The 25,035-nt window shown below is 44.7% G+C and overlaps 1 protein-coding gene across 4 annotated transcripts in view; it reads right to left on the reverse strand.

Moving 5' to 3' along the window:
* Positions 1-436: 436 nt before the first annotated feature.
* Positions 437-25,035, reverse strand: part of sgms2a (sphingomyelin synthase 2a) — a 100,734-nt gene continuing 76,135 nt past the window's right edge. For all 4 annotated transcript variants that reach the window (XM_070872578.1, XM_070872574.1, XM_070872575.1 and 1 more), the window contains 4 exons: positions 19,297-19,414; positions 14,620-14,773; positions 5,851-6,017; positions 437-3,316 (listed from right to left, as the gene is read on the reverse strand). In XM_070872578.1, the coding sequence (XP_070728679.1) occupies positions 3,137-3,316; positions 5,851-6,017; positions 14,620-14,773; positions 19,297-19,414 (619 nt within the window). In that variant the 3' untranslated portion in view covers positions 437-3,136. The remainder of the gene's footprint in view (positions 3,317-5,850; positions 6,018-14,619; positions 14,774-19,296; positions 19,415-25,035) is intronic.

A 25,035-nucleotide genomic window follows, 5' to 3' on the forward strand; every position in this document is an offset into this window, starting at 1 on the left:
ACAGCCAAATCAGGTACAGTTAATCATAGCCATGGTATCAAGCAGCCCTGAGCTAGTGAGTCCCAGGGTTCCACTTCCCAGTGACATTAGGAGGTGTGTGTATATGTTGGTGCTGGGCTGGGACAGCATGGTGATACACACCCCACAGAAAGTAGCCCGCCAACTCTCACTGTCTGAACTCGACACGAGGAAAAGCCAGGCCAGGTACTGGAGAATGACCAGCAAATCTAGTCCAGCAGAAGTCAAAGCCTTCTAGAGAGGAGGGGAGACAACCGAAAAATAAAACTAAGTTGTGATTTATAATGAAATAAATAGGCCACAACTAAAAATGCATTGAGATGAGACAAAATGATTCAATACATTTTTTCAATCAAATATTTTACTGTAAGTGTACACAATCATTACGACATTTTGAGAGACAAACTGTGCCCATAGAAATACATAATAAGTACATATACACAGATTAGGACTAAAATACAAGGTATGAAATTATTTTTAAAATTATTTAAAATATGAAATCAGCATTTTAGAATAATACAAATACCAATGATTGTATCCCCTAGTAAACCCTTGTGATTTTCTTCAACTCTTTCACCAATTTGAATTTAGATTTGAAAACACTTTCTGAACTAGGTAAAGTGATGGCAAGATGCAACCTTCAGGGAGCTCCAAATCAAGTCTTAAAGGCCTCCATAATTATCTGCATTCCTTGAAATGGAAAATATATTCTACTCAATTGTTCCATAATTTTAATTGTTCTGAAGATAGATGTCTGCACTGTTGTGTCTCTCTGTTATGATGTTTTATAGTTTAAACCGGTGAGTTAGAGGTTGCCTGGGAGCAACCGCTTTACATCACAGAGGTATCACAAATAGGAACAGTCAACTGACTCTCCCCTTTCCTGATGTCATGGCAACCGAATGACATGCCACATAAAAGGAAGTTCTATTCAAAACTCCAGCTCCCAGGCTACCTTTGACGAGCAGTTCAACTAAATAATGGTTGACTGAGTTAAGTGTATAGATACCTCCCTTTTCTAACACTGAGCAACTCTAGAGCTATTGAGTGGAACATACCTCCATGGAGGCTAAGTTTTAAGGAGTGACCTGAAGTGTGAGATTGTCTAGCAGGACGTCACCAGAAGTGGAGCAGGGAGGGGAGGTCATTATCAAATGCTGCTCCGATTACTCCTGAGCCAGATCATCATCGACCTGGTACTGGTGTGTGTGTGTGTGTGTGTGTGTGTGTGTGTCCGAGGGAAAGAGAGAGAGACAAGGAAGGACACAGAGTGGGCTCACCCATGTGCTATACTAGCTCCAGTTGCCAGGTGGAGAGTTTTAAACTTGTCTGCCTTTCTTCCTTAGTGCAAACCGACAGGCAGTACGCAGTCACTGAAGGTTTGGGCAGAGACCCAGATGCATTCCTGTTGAACAACCGCAGCCACTCCCTCTCCAGTAACAGGAAATAACCCCATTCACCAACTCCTCTTGCAAAAGACGTGGTGTTGCTCCTGTTCCTGGAGTTGGCAGCAAACTGCTTATTTTAAACTGTGCAAGAATTTGCCATGTAAGCAAGACTGAGAGATTTGGCACAATTGACTTGACATACATAAACTATCCCTTTAAGAAATAACTTTACCTACTCACATCTTGATAACGAGCTGCTTCAGGGAAAAAAAGTCCTATATTGATTCAATATATGTGCAATACTGATCTTTAGAATGCGTCATATCTACATGTTCCCAGATATTGAAAGTGACATGTACAATGGGACATATATATACACAATTTCACTCTGGGCAGTGTTTTGGGTAAAAACAAATTGTAACAAATTACATTTTAGTAAATAAAATAAAATGCACATCTTATTACTGGTGAAAGGAAAACAAAAATATTCAATCCAAATATCTAGTTTGCTCAATTGACTGGAGACATTAAATATTAAATTCTGCTACCAAACTGAATGCAACTGCCATCAGGATTAAACTATTGGGTTGAGCATTGCTGAACTTCGCCTTCATCAGAACACTGATTTGTGAGAAAGTACAGCTTTGAATCACTGCAGAAAATCAGATTTGAATGAGCTAACACTAACCTATCCCATCTTGTACTAGGAACCCTCCCTCCCTCTCGCCTTTCATTTTCTTTCCTCCTGAAAGCTGTGATTCCTTGCTGAGGTATCGTTCAATGGGCAGTCCTCCAGCAGCTCATCCAAGTGGCAACTTTTCCGCTCGAGAGCCCAGCCTGAGAGTGCTGGAAAGCTATCCGATCGCTAAAGGCATCACAATCCAACCCGATTGTGGCCTCACCCGATGTTCACCCATGAACACTTGTACCAGGAGTCACTGGATGGCAATCACTGGATGGGAATGCTGGCCGACATCTCCCCTTACTAGGATCTTTTTTTTACCCCCAGTTACGAGCAGCTCAGTTTTAGCTAATAATTTTCAAAATGACATTAATAATGAATGAGATGTGCCCAGAATGAGACCCTTTCTACTCTTTTTGGTTTGTTTTTTTTGGCATGTGCTACAAGGGTTGAAGCTACTAACCAGTCATCCCAGAATCCCAGTTTCTGTGGAGGCAGGACTCAGGAATGCTGGTTTTAAAAATTCAAAGTTCACAGTTTTAGTTGTAATCTCAAATAATGTGCAAAATAATTTGTTGCATAGATTTGTTAAAAGACACTCAACGAGATAGTTAGTCCTCCTATCTGTGCCTTCCAATTCTTCCTTCAAGTGGAATGTTCAACCATGGTAGGACTGCGTCCTCAGAGAATCTGAGCATATATCCTTGTTACCTTTATCACAGGTGAGACTTAGTCTGAGATCCTTGCTTCTGGTTTATATATTTAACCAACTTCTTCAGGAATGACTCAAGTATAATAGCCATGAGACCTGCATTTAAAATTTAAGATGAACTTAAATACACGTTAAAATTAACCATCTAGACCTGCAAAGCCTCGGTTTCCCACTGTCCCAGATTTCTTCAGCTTACGTTCAAGTCGGCGTCTGGAAAACTGCTTCATTCATTTATTAGACGGACGTGAATGTAAACCACATAAGATAAAAAAATCTTCTTTTGCTGGGCTGCTGCGTAGGAGAAGATGGAGGATCACTTGGGCTTGAGCGAGCTTTTCACAACTTTTGAACCCGAGAGTATCTCCAACACGGCGACTTCAGGCAGCTTGGAGGCCAAGAGAGCGGCCACACGTAGGAGCAGGGAACCGAAGTGTGCACGTTCTTCTCGAGGAAGAGGAAAACCTGGAACCACCAGGCCTGGGAAAATTGATTGGTCTGTGAGGGGGTTTTCAAGGACTGTTGAGAAAAACAAGAACTTATATTAAAAGGTATTATGTTACACATGTACTCGCTCATCAGGTGAAACATCCTACAGTGGCCCAGAGATTTGAAAATTATTTTAAAATAATTCTACTTAAACTACGAGGGATTAGGTCACTAAAAAACCCAAACAGCTAAATCCAAAGACACGGGGGCCGAAATTGACCCCCCCCCTTTAAGGTCCATTACCGCCTCTAATGGGGCGGTAAGGCCGTTCCGACTGTTTCCGCCCCACCCGTATTCCCGCCCTGTCAGGTACTCGCCAACCTCTTAAAGGGGCCACCCTTAAAGGGAAGGCGACTGCCGCAGCCTCCATTTTATTTCAATTGTCGGCTGATTCTGAAGTTAGCCCGACAATGGCGGCCACGGGTTCGGCTGGGCGGCCGACAGGCCAGGCCGAAGCCCTCTCTAATAGCCCAGTGGGTGACACTAAAGTGGCCGCAGAGCCCACAGCGGCCCTCCCCTTTAACTGACGGGGAAAGACATTGCTACTCAGCAGCGTGACACGTCCGCATCGCACGATATCATAAGCGTCGCGCTGACATGCTCAGCGCATGCTGATGATACCGTCCGCCTTCCGCCCAGTTACCGCGCACTACTGCCCCTCAGATGCTCCAAACACCATCCTGACGATTTCTTCATTAAAAAAAGGGAAATTTCGAGCGATTCTCCGCCCCATCGATTCAAGCGGAGAATCTTCACTTAATCCGAATTATCCGCCCCAACCGGGGCGGAGGGCAATTCTGATCCCACAACGTCCTTGTCTTAGCAAATTCTTAATAAATCTCACAGCTTTGCTCACTCATGGACAAATATCTGCTGACATTAATCTGGGCTCATACATGAAAAATGGTCACTTGGATGATAGTTGAATCAAGAAAGGAGATTTTGGGGGGAAAAAGGAAATAAAAGAGCTTTCATATTGGTTTCTTGTTGCACATAGAAACATAGAAAATAGGTGCAGGAGTAGGCCATTCGGCCCTTCGAGCCTGCACCACCATTCAATATGATCATGGCTGATTATGCAACTTCTGTATCCTACTCCTGCCTTCTCTCCATACCCCCTGATCCCTTTAGCCGTAAGGGCCACATCTAACTCACTTTTCAATATATCCAACGAACTGGACTCAACAACTTTTTATGGTAGAGAATTCCATAGGTTCACAATTCTCTGGGTGAAAAAGTTTCTCCTCATCTCGGTCCTAAATGGCTTACCCCTTATCCTTAGCCTGTGACCCCTGGTTCTGGACTTCCCCAACTTCGGGAACATTCTTCCTGCATCTAACCTGTCCAATCCCATCAGAATTTTATATGCTTCTATGAGATCCCCTCTCATTCTTCTAAATTCCAGTGAATATAAGCCTAGTCGATCCAGTCTTTCTTCATATGTCAGTCCTGCCATCCCCGGAATCAGTCTGGTGAACCTTCGCTGCACTCCCTCAATGGCAAGAATGTCCTTCCTCAGATTAGGAGACCAAAACTGCACACAATACACTCAAGGTGTGGTCTCACCAAGGCTCTGTACAAGTGCAGTAAGACCTCCCTGCTCCTATACTCAAATCTTCTCGCTATGAAGCCAACATGCCATTTGCTTTCTTCACTGCCTACTGTACCTGCATGCCAACTTTCAATGACTGATGAACCATGATACCCAGGTCTTGTTGCATCTCCCCTTTTCCTAATCTTTCACCATTCAGATAATATTCTGCCTTCCTGTTTTTGCCACCAAAGTGGATAACCTCACATTTATCTCCATTATACTGCATCTGCCATGCATTTGCCCACTCACCTAACCTGTCCAAGTCACCCTGCAGCCTCTTAGCATCCTCCTCACAGCTCTCACTGCCACCCAGCTTAGTGTCATCTGCAAACTTGGAAATATTACATTCAATTCCTTCGTCTAAATCATTAATATATATTGTAAATAGCTGGGGTCTTAGCACTGAACCTTGCGGTACCCCACTAGTCACTGCCTGCCATTCTGAAAAGGACTCATTTATTCCCACTCTTTGCTTCCTGTCTGCCAACCAGTTCTCTATCCACGTCAATACATTACCCCCAATCCCATGTGCCTTAATTTTGCACATCTGTGTGGGAACTTGTCAAAAGACTTTTGAAAGTCAAAATACACCACATCCACTGGTTCTCCCTTGTCCACTCTACTAGTTACATCCTCAAAAAATTCTAGAAGATTTGTCAAGCATGATTTCCCTTTCATAAATCCACGCTGACTTGGACCGATCCTGTCACTGCTTTCCAAATGCACTGCTGTTACATCTTTATTAACTGATTCCAACATTTTGCCCACTACTGATGTCAGGCTAACCGGTCTATAATTCCCTGTTTTCTCTCTCCCTCCTTTTTAAAAAAAAAAGAGAGGTTACATTAGCTACCCTCCAATCCATAGAAACTGAACCAGAGTCCATGGTCAAAAGTCGTGAAGTAGCTGGCTGTCCCCGAGCGTAACCTTCAAAATGTGTTTCCATCTCCATAATCCACCAAAAACTCACCGGAATATTGGCCATCGTATGGTACCACCAGAAGAGCCTCGTTGTAATGTAATAGGCCACTAAAACATCCACACTGTAATGCTCATGGGCTATGAGGATACACACTATTCCACCTGCACTGAGGAGCCAGCAGATCCAAGGATACCACCAGAACCGACGTGGCGAGTCTGTGGGGGAAAAAGCCACGGGTGTTAAATCCTGCACTGCTGTGCTCAAATGAAGAGAGGCTCATGGGGTTAAAGCTTCATCTTCACTATCTGTCCGGATATTCGCCCTTTATTTAACCCGCCTGATTTTTATGCCATTGTAATTGGGCGGGTCCGATAAATGGTGTGCAATCCAGTCCACCAGATTACCGCCTAGGCAGTGAAGATGAAAATCTACCCTGTGGCATCCTTACAAATGGCTGAAACAGAAATCCAAGAGACAATTGTTTAAAAGAAAACTACTGATATATCTATATTAAAAAGTGCAAGTCTGCACACACACTTCCTTTTGACTTCTGGACACATTGGGGGCAATTTTAACCTCACCCGCCCGTTGGGAAGCTGGTGAGATTGGGTGCAAAGCTGATTTTACATCCTGCCCGATTTTACTCTTTATTTGAAATCAACGGAGCGTAATACAGAGCAGGATGGAAAACCAGCAGTCCACCCAATCCCATGGGTTTCCTGCCGGGCGAGTTATGTTAAAATGAAACCCATTGTGTCAATTTTTCCCATTATTTTATTTCTTGTGTCCACATTTATAATGGGCTATGCCTGTACAAATTATATAGTAAAAATCTTACACATGCAAGCACTTCCTGTCAACACTATTGATAGGAGGGTGTAACTACAGCATGGCAAGTTTATATGGGCAGTTTTCATTGGACAGTAAATTGTGGCCTCCCGGTTGTCTACGATGTGCGCATGAGCCCGAAGAGGCCCCGCAGGTTTAGGAGTGCAAAGCGCTAGCGCCTAAACCCGGCACTTGCGATCTTTTGACAGATCGTGCGCCTCCCCGGGAGAAGGGCCTTCGCGGGAGGAGATTTGGGCTATTTGCCCAACTCCTGCCCAGCAAATGTCCTTTACACTCTTATGCCTGGTGTAAGGCCTGCTTTTATCAGCGTAAGAATGCTAAAAGATAGGCATCCGCCTCCAGCCGCAATTTTTGGCCCAACATATGTACACAGGAATTTATGATGGATGTAAAAATAAGGCCAGAATGCATGACATCATAAATTAGGACTGAACATCATCGGCACACCCTGCTCCAATTATACCTCACCCTCTAACCACCCTTCACCTAAACACTACGTTTGGGCTCTCCTCCCTTCGTGCAATACCACAGATCATCAACTAGTACTACATTAACATAAAAGTTAATCAAATGTAACACGCACAATGTTAACATTGAAAAATAAGCTTGAACATCTCCCTGTCCCTTTGCACGCCTAAGGATCTGCCCATTGTATCACACACCCCAGAGGATCCTAGGTTTGACTCACAGTCCTTACTGAGTGAGGTGATCTCAGCTAGGACAGCAGTTGGGAGTTCCACTGTTGGCCTCCGCTCCCTTGGGCTAGCAAAGAATTAATTTGGTCATGTGTTCTGCTTCCGACAGCTGGCTGGTATCTCCTGATGCAAAGTGCAAATGAATGGATGCCAGTTGAGAACAGGGTCAGGCTTCGCAGTGATACCGTCAGTGGTGGAATATTCTGCTTATCTCATGAATAATTGTCAATCGGGCCATGTATTCGAGCGATGTTGGCAACTGTGCAACCTTACCCCATGTGTCAGCATGTGCAGGGCAGGATGGGAAAATGTGGGAGGGAAGCAATGGGCTCGGAACCCAAGTGTGGTATACTTACTAAAATTAAAAGGTACTTATAACCAGGATCGAAGCCGCTCCAATTGCAATTAATTTTGTTTTTAATTGTGCAGAATCAGTGATAGTAAATAGCTGGAAACGCCTCCATGTATCAAGTCTATCCCAGGAGCAAAGCCAGATGATTTTAGTCATGGGATAAATTATAACATTAATACATGCTGTTTAAACACACACAGATCCAGCTCTTGCTCATCAAGTTAATCACAACTCAGCTGTCTCTGTACGACTGGGTGTGGTGAAATATATATCTTGTGTTTATCATCTGGAAAACATAACAGGCTCGAAAAATACAGCCTGGATAATTCATATAAAATGTCTTGGCATTGCACTGCAGGATTGAATGAAATCCTTTATGGTCACGTAACTGGCTGCAAAAACCCTTTTAACATACACAGCTATGAATTAAAGAAAAACACACACACAACATTGAAATGCCTGTATGCGATTGGATGTGGGAAAAGTCAGTGAAAAAAACAAAGCAGGATGTAGCTTGCTTGCCAGGATTTGGCCAATGCATTGATCCAATCATATCATTCGTTACCACATCTAGGTCACTGTTGTATTTAGGACTTCAGAGAAGAAGAGTAACGGTATGCATGGTCACTTGAACTGTAAGGAACCACCCAACAATATCGTCATGTACTGTTCTATCCTTTCAAATACGGGCGATGTCTAGGGAATCATTCTAAGCTGTATGTTGCATAGGATGGAAGGGTTTCAATTCCTGGCAGATTGCGACCAGCTCTGGAGCACGACTTGTCGATACATGAGCACGGCTGGGACCAATATCCTTGTGAGGAGGTTAACCAGAGCTGTCAAGGAGGCTTTAAACTAAAATGGCTGGGGCAGGGAGAAAGCAAGAGAATAGAGTAGACTGTTAAAAAGGTTTATACAAGTCATAAGGAGGTAAAGAGAGGGTATTAAAACAACATGGAAGTTAAAAAATGGAACTGGGCAGGTAATAAAGGGAATCCAAACTGAATATGTACAGCTATTAATGCACAGAGTACAAGAAACAAAATTGGACAGCCAGAGTCATTAATTAAAATGGAAATTTGTGATATAATAACAGTAACTAAAACATAACTGTAGCTGGGTCAGGATTGGCAATTAAATGTTCTGGGTTTTAAGACTTCCAGCCAGAATAGGGAAGGAAGAAAGAGAGGAGTGCTGCCAGAGACAACGGAGATCATTTTAACCACAAAAAAGATTGGGATCGGATGGGATGTTAAAATTTTAAAAATCTCAAACCCGACCCAATTCCGCCCACTTCCAGTTTTAATGGTGCCTGGACATGGTGGGCAACCAACCCGCTCCCAGGTGGTGAGTTGGCCATTTAAATATTATAATGAGGCTGCGTGCCTCATATTTTAACTTGTCTTCCAGGTTTAATCCTGGCTGGCCGGGTTTCCCAGGCCTCGGGAAACCTGGCAGCTGAAGGGAGGTGAGGACTGCTTCCTAGGAAATGTAAGTGCCTTTACAGCACTGCTTGTGGGCCAGGAGAGGCAGGAGTGCTTCCTCCAAGCCCGTCAAGCGTACCTTCTTCCCTCTGCACCATCCGACTCCCTCCTCCATCAGAACCTCCTCCCCCTCCCCCCCGCAATCTGAAACCCCCCCTCAATTGGAGATTGGATCCCCCTGGATCTGACCCCATTGGGATCGGGGACCTCTCTTTACCTCACCAAGCACCCAATAATGCAGCTGCAGGCTCCTTATTGGTCCTGGGACTGTGGCCTCCTCGAGTGCATTCCTCGCCCAAAAGGGAGCCAAGCCTGTCAATCAGGCTGGATTCCCAGCAGGGAACATGCTAGAGAAAAAATACGCATGCTATAGAGAGAGAAACATTGTTAAAGTTTCATGTTGATGACCTTTCATCGACCTAAAACGATAACTCTGCTATTCTCTCCACAGATGCATTCTGACCTGTTGAGTATTTTTGGTTTATATTTTAGGAGGCAATACTTGACCTGGTTCTGAAAGATTGCAGGAAGATATTGAGAACAAATGTGGGCAGTTCAGTGGCAGATGCAGTTCAATGTAGAAAAAATATAAGTGATATATTTTAGGAGAATTGGAAAAGAAATGGTAAGATACTGGGCTCAATTTTCCCCAGTGATTTGCGCCATTTTTTTGGAGCAGGCTGCTTTCTTTAGCCTAAGTTAAAAATCTACAGTTTTCCCAATCAATTTGCACCAGCGTAACTCAATTAGGTACGATTTTTTTTTTAGGTAAGTTTTTTTTTATCCAAAGGGGGTGTAACCTGCCACCCGCGTCAATTCAGGCCATTTAGAAACATAGAAAATAGGTGCAGGAGTAGGCCATTCGGCCCTTCGAGTATGCACCATCATTCAATGAGATCATGGCTGATCTTTCCTTCAGTATCCCTTTTCTGCTTTCTCTCCATACCCCTTGATCCCCTTAGCCGTAAGGGCCATATCTAACTCCGTCTTGAATATATCCAATGACCTGGCATGAACAACTCTCTGCGGCAGGGAATTCCACAGGTCAACAACTCTGAGTGAAGAAGTTTCTCCTCATCTCAGTCCTAAATGGCCTGCCCCTTATCCTAAGACTATGTCCCGTGGTTCTGGACTTCCCCAACATCGGGAACATTCTTCCCGCATCTAACCTGTCCAGTCCCGTCAGAATCTTATATGTTTCTATGAGATCCCCTCTCATCCTTCTAAACTCCAGTGTATAAAGGCCCAGTTGATCCAGTCTCTCCTCATATTTAGGCAAGTTTGGCCTGCTGAGAGTTACTCCAGTTCTGCTAAGGCCAGCGTATGTGGCCTCTGCAGAAAAACCTTTTGGAGAGTTAAAGAAATCGACGCAGGTAAGTGCAGCAGATGCCCGGACAGCAGCAGCAGGAAATGTAAAAGAGAGGGGGAGAGAGAGGTGGGGGAGGGCGGGGGGGGGGAGAGAGAGAGAGGAGGGGTAGAGAGGGGGTGGGGGGGAAGCCTTTTGGGTGTAGTTAGGTGCGGGGACTGGGAGGGAGGAGGCCATTCAGCCTGGGATAGGGGCGGGGGAGCGGAACGGCAAACCCTTCAGCCTGGGCTAGGAGCAGGGGACCAGGACCGGTCAGACACTCGGGGCCAGGGTTGGGTGGGGCAGCGGACCGGCAAGCCGTTTGGCCAGGGCTAGGAGCAGGGAGCGGGACGGGCAAGGCACTCGAGGCTTGGGAGGGGGGGCGGAGCTGGAGCTGGAGCTGGACCAGCACAGGCAAGGGACTCAGAACGGGCTAGGCAAGCAGATCGGCAAGCCCTTCGGTCAGGGTTAGGGGAGAGGAGCGGGACAGGCTTTCATATTTGGAGGTATATTGCTGCAATATATTTTAATGTGTTTTTAAAGTTGATGCAATGTGTTTTAATATGTTTTTAAGTTGATGCAATGTGTTTTAACGTTGATGTAATATGTTTTAATGTGTTTTTAAGTTGGTGCAATGTGTTTTAATGTGTTGCGAGCTGGCTGTATGTTTCACTTTGCAGCCTCAGCTTGCATTGTGTCCCTGGTTACCATGGCAACCTGATCTTTTTGGCGCAGATCAAAGCTCCACCCCCAAAATTAAAGGACAAGTTAGGCCACGCTAAAATGAAGAGCTCCAACGGGGAAACTTGGAACATTTTTTTTTGCCATACCTGGGCCCCCAAAAAATGGGCGTAACTCTTCAAGTATGCCAAAAAAAAAGCTTTAGGGAAAATTGAACCCATTAAATGGAGTAGAGGAGCAGAGGCACAGATCAACAAAAAAATGGGAAGTACCCCAATCTGCAAATAATGGCTGTGATAAGGTGAATGGCAATTGTATCCACTGGTTGATGTAACAGTAACGAGAGGGCACAAATTTAAAATAGTCACAAAAAGATGAAAGAGGAAGTTAGAAAATATTTCTTTATATAGAGGGTGGTTAGAATTAAGAATTCTCTGTTAGAAACTATTTTTGAAGGGAACTTTAAGAAATTCAGTAGTCGATTAAAAAAGGATATGGGAGTGAGCAGGAGAGTGCGATTAGACCAGGATGTGCATGTGATCGAAAAATACCAGCACAGACTTGTTTCTGTGCTATACGTTCTATGACTTCGAGTGAAATATTAATGGTCATAGTAATATGAGGTAATGAATTATATCAAAAACTACCTGGCAACAATGAGGGTCAACGAGATGAAAGGTTGAATCTAACAATTTCACATCGAGGGTACTGAATGTTTAGAATGGACTCTCCCAAGGAGACGATCAAGGCTGATAATATCAGTAATTTTTTTCAGGTGAGTCACTCACCGCAGAATAACAGAATAACCAGCCTAGAGCAGATCAGAAACTTGACTCCCCAAAGCCTCTCCACCACCTACACCTAGAAGGTGCAAGTCGGGAGTGTGATGGAATACTCTGCACTTTCCTGGATGGGTGTAGCTGTAACAAGCTTCACACCATTCAGGACAAAGCAGACTGCTTAATTGGCATTTAATTCACTGTCTTAAACATCAACCATCTATACCAGCATGACTTGGCTGCAATGTGTATTGTCTCTAGGATGCACTGCAGCATGTCACCACGGTTTCTTTGGCAGCATCTCCCAAACCCGCAACCTCCATCTACTTTTACTGGAGGTGATCCAAAACTCGACTGCCCGTGTCCTAACTCGCACCAAGTCCCGCTCACCCCTATGCTCGCTACATTGGCTTCCAGTTAAGCAATACCTCGATTTCAAAATTCTCATCCTGTCAAAATTCTCATCCTTATTTTTAAATCCCTCTATGGCCTCGCCCCTCCCTATCTCTGTAATCTCCTCCAGCCCCACAACCCCCCCCCCCCCCCGAGATGTCTGCACTCCTCTAATTCTGCCCTCTTGAGTATCCCTGATTATAATCGCTCAACCATTGGTGGCCGTGCCTTCTGTTGCCTCGGCCCCAAGCTCTGGAACTCCCTGACTAAACTTCTCCGCCTCTCTACCTCTCTTTCCTCCTTCAAGACACTCCTTGAAACATACCTCTTTGACCAAGCTTTTGGTCACCTGCCCTAATTTCGCCTTATGCGGCTCGGTGTCAAATTTTTTTAATCTCATAATACTCCTGTGAAGTGCCTTGGGTCGTTTCACTAGGTTAAAGGTGCTATATAGATACAAACTGTTGTTGTTGTAGAAGGACCAGGGTAGCAGGTGCATGGGAACACCATCACCTCCAACTTTCCCTCACACACCATCCTGACTGTTCCTTCACTGTCACTGGGTCAAAATCCTGGAATTGCTTGTGGACCAGCAGCTTTTAGGGTTTATGTTCACCTAACTGTAACCGTTCAAGAAGGCAGCCCACCACCAGCTTCTCGAGGGCAACTAGGGATAGGCAATAAAAGCTGGCCTTGACAGCGGTGTCCATATACAGAGAATGGAAAAAAAGATGAAGGGGGAGTTGGACAGGCATTTCGCGAGGAAGTCCATTGAGGGATGTAGGTAGTGAACTGTCTATTCTGCTTTTGAACTCTGGGGCCGATCAGATGAACCCAAATGGTCCTGTATGTCCCGATGTTCATATGAAGCGATCACAGAAGATAATAGATTATTAGCTTATGTATAATTTTTCCACAGCTTATTGGCATCAATACACTCCGGAGGCCCAGTGCAACATATGGCAGCCAAAGTCTGGATACCCATGCACTAATGGTACATACCAGTATAAATACATACAAGCTCACGTTGATTTTTATCACAAATAACTTCAAATTAAACATTTTCAAATTTAAATTTTGTCCCTAGCCATTTGATGCAAGGCCAGCCAAAATTGTCCAAATTATATAATCTTATTAACTTTCCATTGCATCTTCAATGTACATGAGGTAGACACATTTCTAAAATACCTCGATCACAAGATTGAAATGGATGAGAAAGACCATACAATCCATCCTACCTCACCCATCACAACAAACCTACTGATTGCCCATCACAGTGTTTCTTAAATGAGCCCAGGAGTTTTAGCACCATTACCCTTTCCAGAACATCATTCTTTTATTGATTCAGGATTGTTCTGAATGGATGAGCTAGAATGGGCCAATGATATTTCTTATCCAGATCCAGTTTATGATTGATGCATGTTGTGTAGGTATAGTACCCACCTCAAATATCAGATGCACTCGGTGAAAAGTCAGTCAGATGGCATAATTTCATTCCCTCTGTTGGATGTGCGAGGAACATCCGAACATCACTCCTAACTTTGACCTCCAGTGGCCCCTTGACCTCAAGTAACATTCCATTGCTGGATCCGAACAGAATTCGGAAATGTCCGATAGAGTGAAATGGTACACAAGCCAGCAAAAAGGAACAAATAATCATTTTTATTTTTTAAAGAAGGCTATTTATTTTCTGCCCCTGTAGTGCACACTGCACACTGAATAATCGGCTAGTTATCAGTAAAAGTGACCATGAAGCTGTCGGATCATTAAAACTCAACTGGTTCATTATTGACCTTTAGGGAAGAAAACCTGCAGTCCTGGCCTATAGGTGACTCCAGTCCCACACCAATATAGCTAACTCTTAACTGCTCTCTGAAGTGGATTAGAAAGCCATTAAGGGGCATCGCCTTCTCGGGGCAACTAGGGACGGGCAGTAAATGTCAGCCTTGCCACCGATGCCCACATCCTGAAAAAGAAATTTGAAAAAAAAAATAATGCTGGCAAGTAACCTGATCTCGACCCCTTTAACTGTCCAGGACCTGCAGTGACTCCCCTTTGACCACTACAGGGCAATGCTTGATTTCTGCTGTGACTGATGTCAGAAAGGACCCATGTGGGAAGCCATGCAACCAAAAGCATATCCCACTACACTGTGGCACAGCGTGACAAGAGCGCCAATGCACCTGCCCCCTGGCACCAGCTCGGGCTAAGGCCCTACTAACAGGTAGTAACCACTTACATTCTTTGATAAACAAGTAGGTGATCGTCAGCATGACAGTGTGGCCACTGTAGAGGAAATCTCCGCACATGATGTGTGAGCCAGTAATTGAAAGCCCTCCGCCAGATATCAGCTTTAAGATTCTTTGCAGCTTGGCCTGGGAATCCCCATACAGCTAGAAAAGAGTAAAACAATGATGAGAAATAGTAGGCTGTGTACATCCTGCTCAAATGATGTCAAGCCCAGACGTTCCCCCCGCCGAGGCCAAAAATCAATTTGGAATGTAACGGACTCCAGATATCCTCTCTGTGCCTTGGCCAGCATGCAAAAATAGAGCGTTTGTTTTTATTCAATACTTAAATATCCAAGTAATTTCTTTCAAAAGATCCAATTGAAAAACTGTATAACCAGCTTAAGCTATTATTCAAGACGATCCTTCCCCATGACTCCTTAACATGAACTGTAGAATTGCTTGACCTGTTTTTAAAAATAAACACAGACTTTAAATACATTTGTTATAATGGCTGGATAGATGATTTAATGGATTTAAGACTAGGTCAATGAAACTTTATGAAATATTAATACAAACAACAACTTTTATTTATATAGTGCCTTTAACGTAGTGAAACGTCCCAAGGCGCTTCACATGAGTATCATGCAATAAAAATTTGACATTAAGCCGCATAAAGCACATTTACTACACTTTATGAACACACCCAAGGGGCGTTCCCAGTGCCCTGTGCTCCCGGTCGGGAGTTGGCGTGTGGGGAATACAGGTTGGAGTTGGGCTACAACATGGTAGCTCCATTCCTCTCACCCACTATTTCGGTGAGCAAAACTGCACCCTCGAATGTAGAATCATGAGATTATCCTTCTAATTTGTTGTTCCAGGAATGATTCTGTATTTTTACTAGTGGATCTTCCACGGCATTTCTTGGACGATAGCTTAGACATTTGAGAGAGATGTGATGAGGCAATGAAATAATTGGATCGTGGCCAGGTTTTTTTTTTGTGGTTCAAGAAATCAATCAGGAAAGCGCAAGGCTTTGAGCTACAGCCACATTTTAAATAAGATGTGCACAAGACTTCATATTTATTGTCAAATTTATGTCTATATGTCAAAGCCATGAAGAGAATAATTTTTCATAATTTTATTCATTGATTCAATGTTTCAGTGTCAACCTTTCTTACAAGTTATCTTCTAATTTTATTATTCATGAATCATAACACCCAAAATCTTGGTCACCAATCACGTTCCAGTAAATTGTAATGGTCAATCACAGTCCAGTAAATTGTAATGGCCAATCACAGTCCAGTAAATTGTAATGGCCAATCATATTCCATTGAATCGTAACACCAAATCACAGTTCAGCAAATGGTAATACCAATCATATTCCAGCAAAACAAGTGTTAAATACAGCTGTCGTGACATAATAAACAGATGAAAAATATCAAACTTATCCATTCCATTTTCCAATCAGATTAACAACTCCCTCCTTCCCCCCCCCCCCCCATAGCTTGTCAAGCCTCAACATCCAACCCCGCCCCCGAATCATTCTCCCTCAATATTTCATGGCTCAACCTCCCTTCTAAAGTGAGTTCCACGTTCCAAGCCAAACAGCTGGACAACCCACTTGAGCCACCATGCAGCCCAGCATCCACCACAACACTTGTGTAAGGAGCACAACTGGATTGTGATGCTGATGTGATGCAATCAAATAACCAGATGACAACTCCAGGATTTCACGGTGCAGTTCCTGGACCTGCATTTCCCTCGTTCCTTTCTTCACCACTCCCTCCATTCTCAGCCTTGACATTGATGCTTATGTTTGGGAATGAGCCGTTATAGATGTTCCCTTAACATTAGTCAGTGTAAGTGTTTCAATCTGAATGAAAATTTATAGATGCTGTCTCAATGTTTCATTGACCACAATCAGTTAGAGCCAGACTGAAAACGTTAGTAGGTCTGTGTGATGGAGTTCTCAAAGTAGAAATTGCATTGGTGAACGTAAAGCTGTCTTCAACCATAATACACCTAGATGAAAACTTAAATTTGCCAATACCACCAAATTGGGGAGGTAGTCAACACTGAGGAGGACTGCAACAAATTAGAGGACATTAATAAACTTGCAGAATGGGCAAATAATTAGCAAATGAAGTTCAACATTAATAAATGTGAGGTAGTACATTTTGGTAGGAAGAATAGGGAGATCACTTACTACTTGGAAGGTGCGAGTCTAGATGGAGTAGAGGAACAAAGGGATCTCGGAGTACAAATACACAAATTACTAAAAGTTGCGACACAGGTTAGCAAGGCCATTTAAAAAAGCAAACCAAGCACTAGGGTTCATTTCTAGAGGGATAGAATTGAAAAGTAGGGAAGTTATGCTAAACCTGTATCGAACCTTGGTTAGACCACATTTGGAGCACTGCAAGCAGTTCTGGTCACATATTATAGACAGGATATAGAGGCACTTGAGAGGGTGCAGAGAAGATTTACAAGGATTATACCAGAAATCTGAGGGTAGACATATCAGGAAAGGATGAACAGGCTGGGTCTCTTTTCTCTTGAAAAAAGGCAGCTAAGGGGTGACCTAATAGAGGTCTTTATAATTATGAAAGGTTTTGATAGAGTGGATACAGAGAGAAAGCTTCCACTTGTGGAGAAGAACATAACTAGAGGCCATCAATATAAGATAGTCACCAAGAAATCCAATAGGGAAGTAAGAAACAACTTCTTTAGCCAGAGAGTGGTGAGAATGTGGAACTCGCTACAACAGGAAGTGGTTGAAGCGAATCGTATCGGTGCATTTAAGGGGAGGCTGGACAAGCATATGAGGGAGAAGGGAATCGAGGGTTATACTGATAAATTTAGATGAGGAAAGATGGGAGGGGGCTCGAGTGGAGCATAAACATGTGGGTTGGGCCGAATGGCCTGTTTCTGTACCGAAGATCCTTTGTAATTCTATGTATGTTATTTCTTTACAATTTGATAGTGGATTATTGGGAAACCCAACAACATTACAAGAACAATACAGAGGGTTCCCTTCACTAAGCCACTGGTGAAGACCAGGATAGAATTTCTTCGATGTATTATCAAATCAAAAGCCTTGCTGTGGTCGGGTCCTTTGACCAAGCTAGATTTCTGGAACAGTCTGCTCCAGGTGCAGCTGTGAACAACGCAGGCACTGAAAGAAGGTCAGACTGAAATTATCGCTGCTGCTGAGTGGCAGGTTTCACCTAAAGCTCTTTATTCTGCAATTTGCTCCCCTCTCCCACCCAAAGGTGACGATTCCTTCCTGCAATACAGTACCTCACTAAAACCTAGTCATTTGTCTGGAGTGCACCTCGACAGTATCAGCTTGCTAGTTGACTATGAGGGGCTTCACATCCAAGCCCGTGCCTGTCCTCACCTAATGTGCACATACATACTTCCAGAGGGATCGCAGGCAGGAGGGGGAACCCATGGCTGTTTTTCTCCAGGGATACCAAGGCCAAATTGTAGTCTTTCTATCAACACTTTGGCCAAGATTGGCTAATGTAGCACAGACCAAGAATTACACAGAATATACGGCACAGAAACAGGCCATTCGGCCCAACCAGTCCATGCCGGCATTTATGCCCCACTCGAGCCTCCTCCCATCCTTCCTCATCTATAAGCTTAACCCTCTCTTCCCTTCGCCCCCATATTCTTGCTTGGCCTCCCATTAAATACATCGATACTATTCACCTCAACTACTCCCTGTGGCAGCGAGTTCCACATTCTCGTCATTCCCTGGGTAAAGAATTTTCTGCTGAATTTTGAAAGAAGTAGGGCATTCCTGGTCTCAAGTTCCTCACCGAATCAACCCGGGGACTTCTTTGGTTTTAAATATTTGGTAAAAATGATGAAGAATTAGTTGGCCGCACGAGATGCAGCTGCTAAAGACTGCGTTAGAAAGAACAAGGATTAAATAACGCCACCTCCACCCTCAAATCAATCGGTGTTAAACTTTCAATTTGTTTTATCAGAAGTGTAGAGAAATTATTTTCAAATTTCTTCCTGTGTGGGAAACTTTGCAAATGACGACAGACTCCCGAGGACCTCCTCTCCCCCCTCACAAATATTGTTGTATTTCCTCCCCCCACCCCCATTCAGTATCGAATAACTCCACAAGGCTAAGTACGGTGAGCTAGTTCAGGCATGACCTTACTCCAGTTTATTTATTCTCAAAGTGAGAATTCAACATGGCTGCCAACATTACATACACGGCTTGCAAGTGTCCACCAGTGACCATTAGGACGCCGACAGTTGCGCCATCCGGTGGCAGGTAAAATCCAGTTAACATACATAACACCCCCCCCCCCCCGCCCCCATTCAAATGTCTAAAAGACAGCATCAGCTACCAGAAGGACAACAGTGCCATTATTGCTGTAAGTATTTTTGAATCCGTATACAGCAAGCAATAGAAATGACATCCCAGGGAGGTCACTGGATAGCGAGGAGTGGGAACCCTGATGTTCCTCTCACTGAGCCAGTACACTGAAACCAACTGGAACACAAACCAGGTATTTTGGGTCTGTTTTACCATTGAATTTATCTCTCACAATAAATGCTGGTCCCGCTGCAATATTGAAACCTCTCCAGGCAACTGGAAAACATAAAAGTGAATACAACTGAAAAATGCGGAGAAACTAATTTTGATGGGAGTGTCTTACCTTTGGTGCGCACTGAAAGTGCATGCCAGGCACAGGTAATGTTGTGATGTACATGGTGATACACCTGTACAGGTATAGAGTTCCCATTATGAAGAAAAACCTGCGTCCCACGATCGACCTACAGAAGAAAGAAAAAGTGTGAACTAAGCATTTAGCTGATTACCCACAGAGAACTCACTGCTGGATCTCGGAGGGATGATATTGTAAAAGTAAAACATGCACCGAGTGGTTGGGTCTGGGTTTCCAACTCCAGGAGCTTCTGAGTAAACACCAGTTTAGGGCAAAAGGCAAAGTCAAAATGAATCATCACCAAAACGCATTCTTCCTAATGCCCGCATCCCTGCTCCACCGACCCGCATTGCGGTACGATTCCCATGGCCATTTCCCACATGTGAGCTGAGGCGACAAGTGCCTACCGGCTATTCGAGTCTTGGGGGAAATCGGCAAAGCCGAGCCAAGACCTATTCTCAACCAACATCCACGGATATTCCAGCAGACACTGCTGGATAGCCATCAGGAGCAGTAGAGCTGGTGAAATTCTTCCCAAGCCCACCCTAGCCCAGGACTCTGATGCCAAGAGTACAGACCCACTCAGAGCAGTGACCAAACCTGGAGCCTTTGGAATAAATAGCTCCCACATTGCACAGTGCATGGAATGTTATTTTAAAACTTGCATTTATGGAGCGCCTTTCATGAGCTCAGGACATCCCAAAGTGCTTTTAAAAAAATTTGTTCCTGGGATGTGGGTGTCGTTGGCGAGGCCAGCATTTATTGCCCATCCCTAATTGCCCTTGAGAAGGTGGTGGTGAGCCGCCTTCTTGAACCGCTGCAGTCCGTGTGGTGAAGGTGCTCCCACAGTGCTGTTAGGGAGGGAGTTCCAGGATTTTGAGCCAGCGACGATGAAGGAACAGCGATATATTTCCAAGTTAGGATGGTTGTGTGACTTGAAGGTGGTGGTGTTCCCATGTGCCTGCTACTCTTGTCCTTCTCGGTGGTAGCGGTCGCGGGTTTGGGAGGTGCTGCCGAAGAAGCCTTGGCGAGTTGCTGCAGTGCATCTTGTAGATGGTACACACTGCAGCCACGGTGTGCCGGTGGTGGAGGGAGTGAATGTTGAAGGTGGTGGATGGGGTGCCAATCAAGTGGACTGCTTTGTCCTGGATGGTGTCGAGTATCTTGAGTGTTGGAGCTGCACTCATCCAGGCAAGTGGAGAGTATTCCATCACGCTCCTGATTTGTAGATGGTAGAAGGGGAGACACTCGCCGAGAATACCCATTTATAGCCAATGAAGTACTTTTGAAGTATAGGCACTATTGTAATGTAGGAAAGCTGGCAGGCAATTTGTGCACAGCAAGCTCCCACAAACAGCAATGTGATAATGACCAGATAGTCTGTTTTTTTGTTATGTTGATTGTGGGATAAATATTAGCCAGGACACCGGGGATAATTCCCCTGCTCTTCCTCGAATAGTCTATCTGAGAGGGCAGATGGAACCTTGGTTTAATATCTCATCTAACAAATAGGACTTCTGACAGTGCAGCACTCATTCAGTAGTGCATTGGTGTCAGCCCGGATTATGTGCTCAATTCTCTGGAGTGGGACTCCACTGTGGGTGTGGGTGAGTTTAACCCACAACCTTCTGACTCAGAGGCAAGAGTGGTACCCACTGAGCCAGAGCTGATACCAAGGCTAGTGGTAGAATCTTGTAGTGTGTATGGAAAGCATGGTCGCCTGTTGAAAAACCAGGAAATAATTTCATTTAGCAAATGATGAAAGACATTTAATTGGGGGGAAAAAAAATGATGTCAATTCTTATCTAGCTTTATTTCCCATATATTTACTCTAGCGAAAGATGCCCAGGCTGTACATTCTGGATTCCAATTGATGTAGTTTATAAGTGAATGCAGATAATCCCATTCATTCTGTGACCAACCATAATAACGTAAGAACATAAGAAATAGGAGCAGGAGTAGGCCATACGGCCCCTCGAGCCTGCTCCGCCATTTAATACGATCATGCCTGATCTGATCATGGACTCAGGTCCACTTCCCAGCCTACTCCCCATAACCCCTTATTCCCTTATCGGTTCAGAAACTGTCTATTTCTGCCTTAAATTTATTCAATGTCCCAGACGTGGCCCAGGATACAACCTGAGTTTTGTTTTTTCTTCCTTGCCCTGGGCACTTTGCATCTTGTCAGTAGGGTTGCCAATTCTGGTTGGACGTATTCCAGGAGGTTTCAACACATGACTGCCCACTGTCCTGCCTTCAGGTTCCCACCATTGGTCGGCAGACACACCCATCCTCTTGGTACACCGCCATCCCGCGCCCATTGACTCGTGAACAGACTCTTTGTTAACCGGTTGACTGACAGTTGAAGAATCATCCAAACAGCCTTTTTCCATCTCGGATATTTTTGTAACTACTAAAGAAAAGTGTTCACAGAGAAAGACTTCTGCCCAGAATTTGCGGTCAGCGGTGAAGCGAAGCCGCTCACTGCTGGCCCCAATGCACACTTTGCACAAGGATCGCACGATCCCCCTATGTAGAGAACTTTGGGTTTTCCAACCTTCAATTCAAATCCAAGGAAGTGGGGATTCCCTTATGCGAACTGCTGTAATGTCAACAGGATGTCTAAGCAGCCAATTAAAAGGCAGAATTCTCACAGACAGGAACAAGGCAGTGAGTAAGCTCTTAAAAGTCGAACTTTTTACAAAAAGTTAGAGAGCAAAACAAAGATTGGGGCTCTCACACAGGGAAATGGCAAACCTGAAATAAAGATGGATAAACTTTAAAAAAAATGTTTTTGAAAAGTTAAATTTTTTTTTTAAATGGACAAATTTCTCACTGCATAAAATTAAAATTCATTTTCCAGACCCTTAACATTTGTTCAGCAATAAAAGCATTGTAAAAACCCCAGTTTCACTTGATGCCTCTGGGTCTAACTTTTCATCATCATCATAAGCAGTCCCTCGGAATCGAGGAAGACTTGCTTCCACTCTAAAAATGAGTCCTTAGGTGGCTGAACAGTCCAGTACGAGAACCACAGTCCCTGTCACAGGTGGGACAGGTAGTCATTGAGGGAAAGGGTGGGTGGGATTGGCTTGCCGCATGCTCCTTCTGCTGCCTGCGCTTGATTTCTGCTTGCTCTCAGCGATGAGACTCGAGGTGCTCAGCGCCCTCCCGCATGCAATCCCTCCACTTAGGGTGGTCTTTGGCCAGGGACTCCCAGGTGTCAGTGGGGATGTTGCACTTTATCAGGGAGGCTTTGAGGGTGTCCTTCTAACGTTTCTTCTGCCTACTTTGGGCTCATTTGTCGTGAAGGAGTTCGCTCTAACTTTCAGTGGGGAATTTAACAGCGAAATTACTGCGGAAGGGACGAAGTTTCCGTCAGTTTCAACGATCTGAGTGATTTCACTGGTTGCCGACTGTGTGGGGGGTGGGGCAGGCACAACGCAGTCTATTTCGGAGCGGACAGACCCCAACTTCAGAATTTCCGCATGTGCCAAATCCCGAAGTTACGGTCAGTTTTAAAGGCGGAATGACGGAGAATGCTGCCAGTTTGGCATCATCTGGACCTCAAATTCCAGGCCAAGGTGTTTTTTCTCCTGAAGTTTGCTCGCAGCAGGGGACAAATCTCCAATCCCTGGACCCTTCAGGACAATCCAATAGGGTTTTGGCAACAGGCAACCCTACTCCTGAGTGCAGTACAACAGTCCCGAGTGTGGTACAGGCTCACCCTGGAAATACATCTTTGTTGGGCGAGGGGAGGGGGGCGACACTGGTTAGCTGAGGTTGGAATTAAACTTCGGGTATTCCAATCAGCAGCACAGTGCACGAACCAACATTTCTTAGAAACCAAAAGCCTCTTCCTCAAAACTGCACCTGGTTATATAAAAAAAAACGGTTTAAAATTAAACAAAAAAAAAAGAGGGAAGTGGCACCTTAACCTACTTTGGTCATTTTCACCATGACACATAACTCAAAGCAATAGCTTCAGAATTGGTCAATGTCGAAAAGCAGGCCTGTGCACAAGAAGCAGCCTCTGCAACACAACCCGATGTTTTAGTCTCGAATACTCGAGTCACGAGTGCCCTAAACAAGGTCTTTTGCAACTTTTCAGAGTTGAACCGATGCCAAACCGAATTCCCATGTTCTAAATTTGCTCCAGAACACTTGTAGCATAAAGAAAGCCAGTCATATTTTATCTGGGCCGACAACTCTTTACTGCATCAGCAGACAGCTGACCGGATGAACTCGCAGTCTGATGAAGCGGAGATTGCATCGTTCCAGCTCATTTATATCCGTGCTACTCACGAGATAATATCTTCTCTTGAAAAGCTACTTAACCCTTGTTCACATTGGAAGCTTTCCCCTCCACGCCTTGGGTCTCAACAGGCCATTGAGCTCTTTTCAAGGCGTGAACCTGGTTGTGAAGAGACACGCAACTGCAAGCTTGGGATGGCTCTTTGAATTTTTCTCTCCTCTCTGCAGCAGGGCGATTCCTGGCCTCTGCTTCGTACCTCTCCCCACAACAACACACAGCCGAGACCACCAGATCAACTCAGTGTGAGGGATCTAACCTCTTCCCACATACCATACTGCTGCACCGTGACCGTGGTTGCTCAATGCAACCCGAAGCTCACACTGAAACAGTTCCAAACATATAGCATTTTCCATTTGTTAAGCGATTCCGGAACTACCAGTTTTTAAAAAAACACCCTGGGGCTAGATTTTCAGATGTCTAATGCCTCAGTTAGTGGCCAGAGGGGGCGTTGATGAGAGCACAAGAGGTTACCGATCAGGAGCACAGCTTTTAGTGCCCCGACTGAAAATTCATCATAGGCTCACCAGCGGGTGCAAACCAGTAGCGCCTGGCTGTTGCCGATCAGTGTGATCCTGACGTCAGTCCTGGTGCAAGCCCACGCTTGCACCCCAGTCAGAAATTTAACTGCGGCCACCTCATTGAGCGCCCGCCAAGAACAACATCTGGAAAAACAGTCGGTCCAAGCTTGCAGAGTCATTAACTGGTGGCTACTTAAAGGGACGAGGAAGCGTTTTCCTCGGAGTTCACAGTCAGTGCATCGTTTACACACAGCACGGTGCGTGAAGCTCAGAGTTTACAGCTGCAGACAGACGTAACAGTGCAGCTTGAGAAAAAATGATTTTGAAAACGTTAATGAGCGCATCACTATGCTGTGCCTTTAAGCCTCGGCTTTTCCCGGGATCTGAATCGGAGTTCGGCGCATGCGCAGTGACTCGGTTAAATTTTACGCCGGCATTTTCATTAGCGGCCCCCCCAGCTGTAGTGTGCAACGGCTGATTTATCGCCCCCTGTCAGCTCTTCGACCGATTCGGATGAATTTCTGGGCGGAGAGCGCAAACTTTTTCAAGGCGCTAAAAATTACCGCTCTGTCTGGGTTACAGCCCCAAATGGGGCATGGCTGAATTTCTCCCCCATAGATTGCATGCTGCATTATAATGGACGGCGGACATGTGAACCATGGGTTACAGGCCAGTACGTGTTAAATACAGAACAATGTTTTTCATAGGAAAGGGCCCGTTCAGTCCATTTGCAAAACGTGCATTGAAATTCCAACCCGAGTACATGTGTGGAGACAGACCAGAGCCCCCCCCCCCGCCCCGGTACAATTCATCAGTGTGTGCTCACTTGGTTAATTGCAATTGGAACTGCGGAAGGGAGAGAGAGAAAAATCACACCTCTCGTTTACGATTGCTCGC

Source organism: Pristiophorus japonicus, chromosome 2 (genome assembly GCF_044704955.1).
Source record: "Pristiophorus japonicus isolate sPriJap1 chromosome 2, sPriJap1.hap1, whole genome shotgun sequence".
Taxonomy (NCBI): Eukaryota; Metazoa; Chordata; class Chondrichthyes; family Pristiophoridae; genus Pristiophorus; species Pristiophorus japonicus.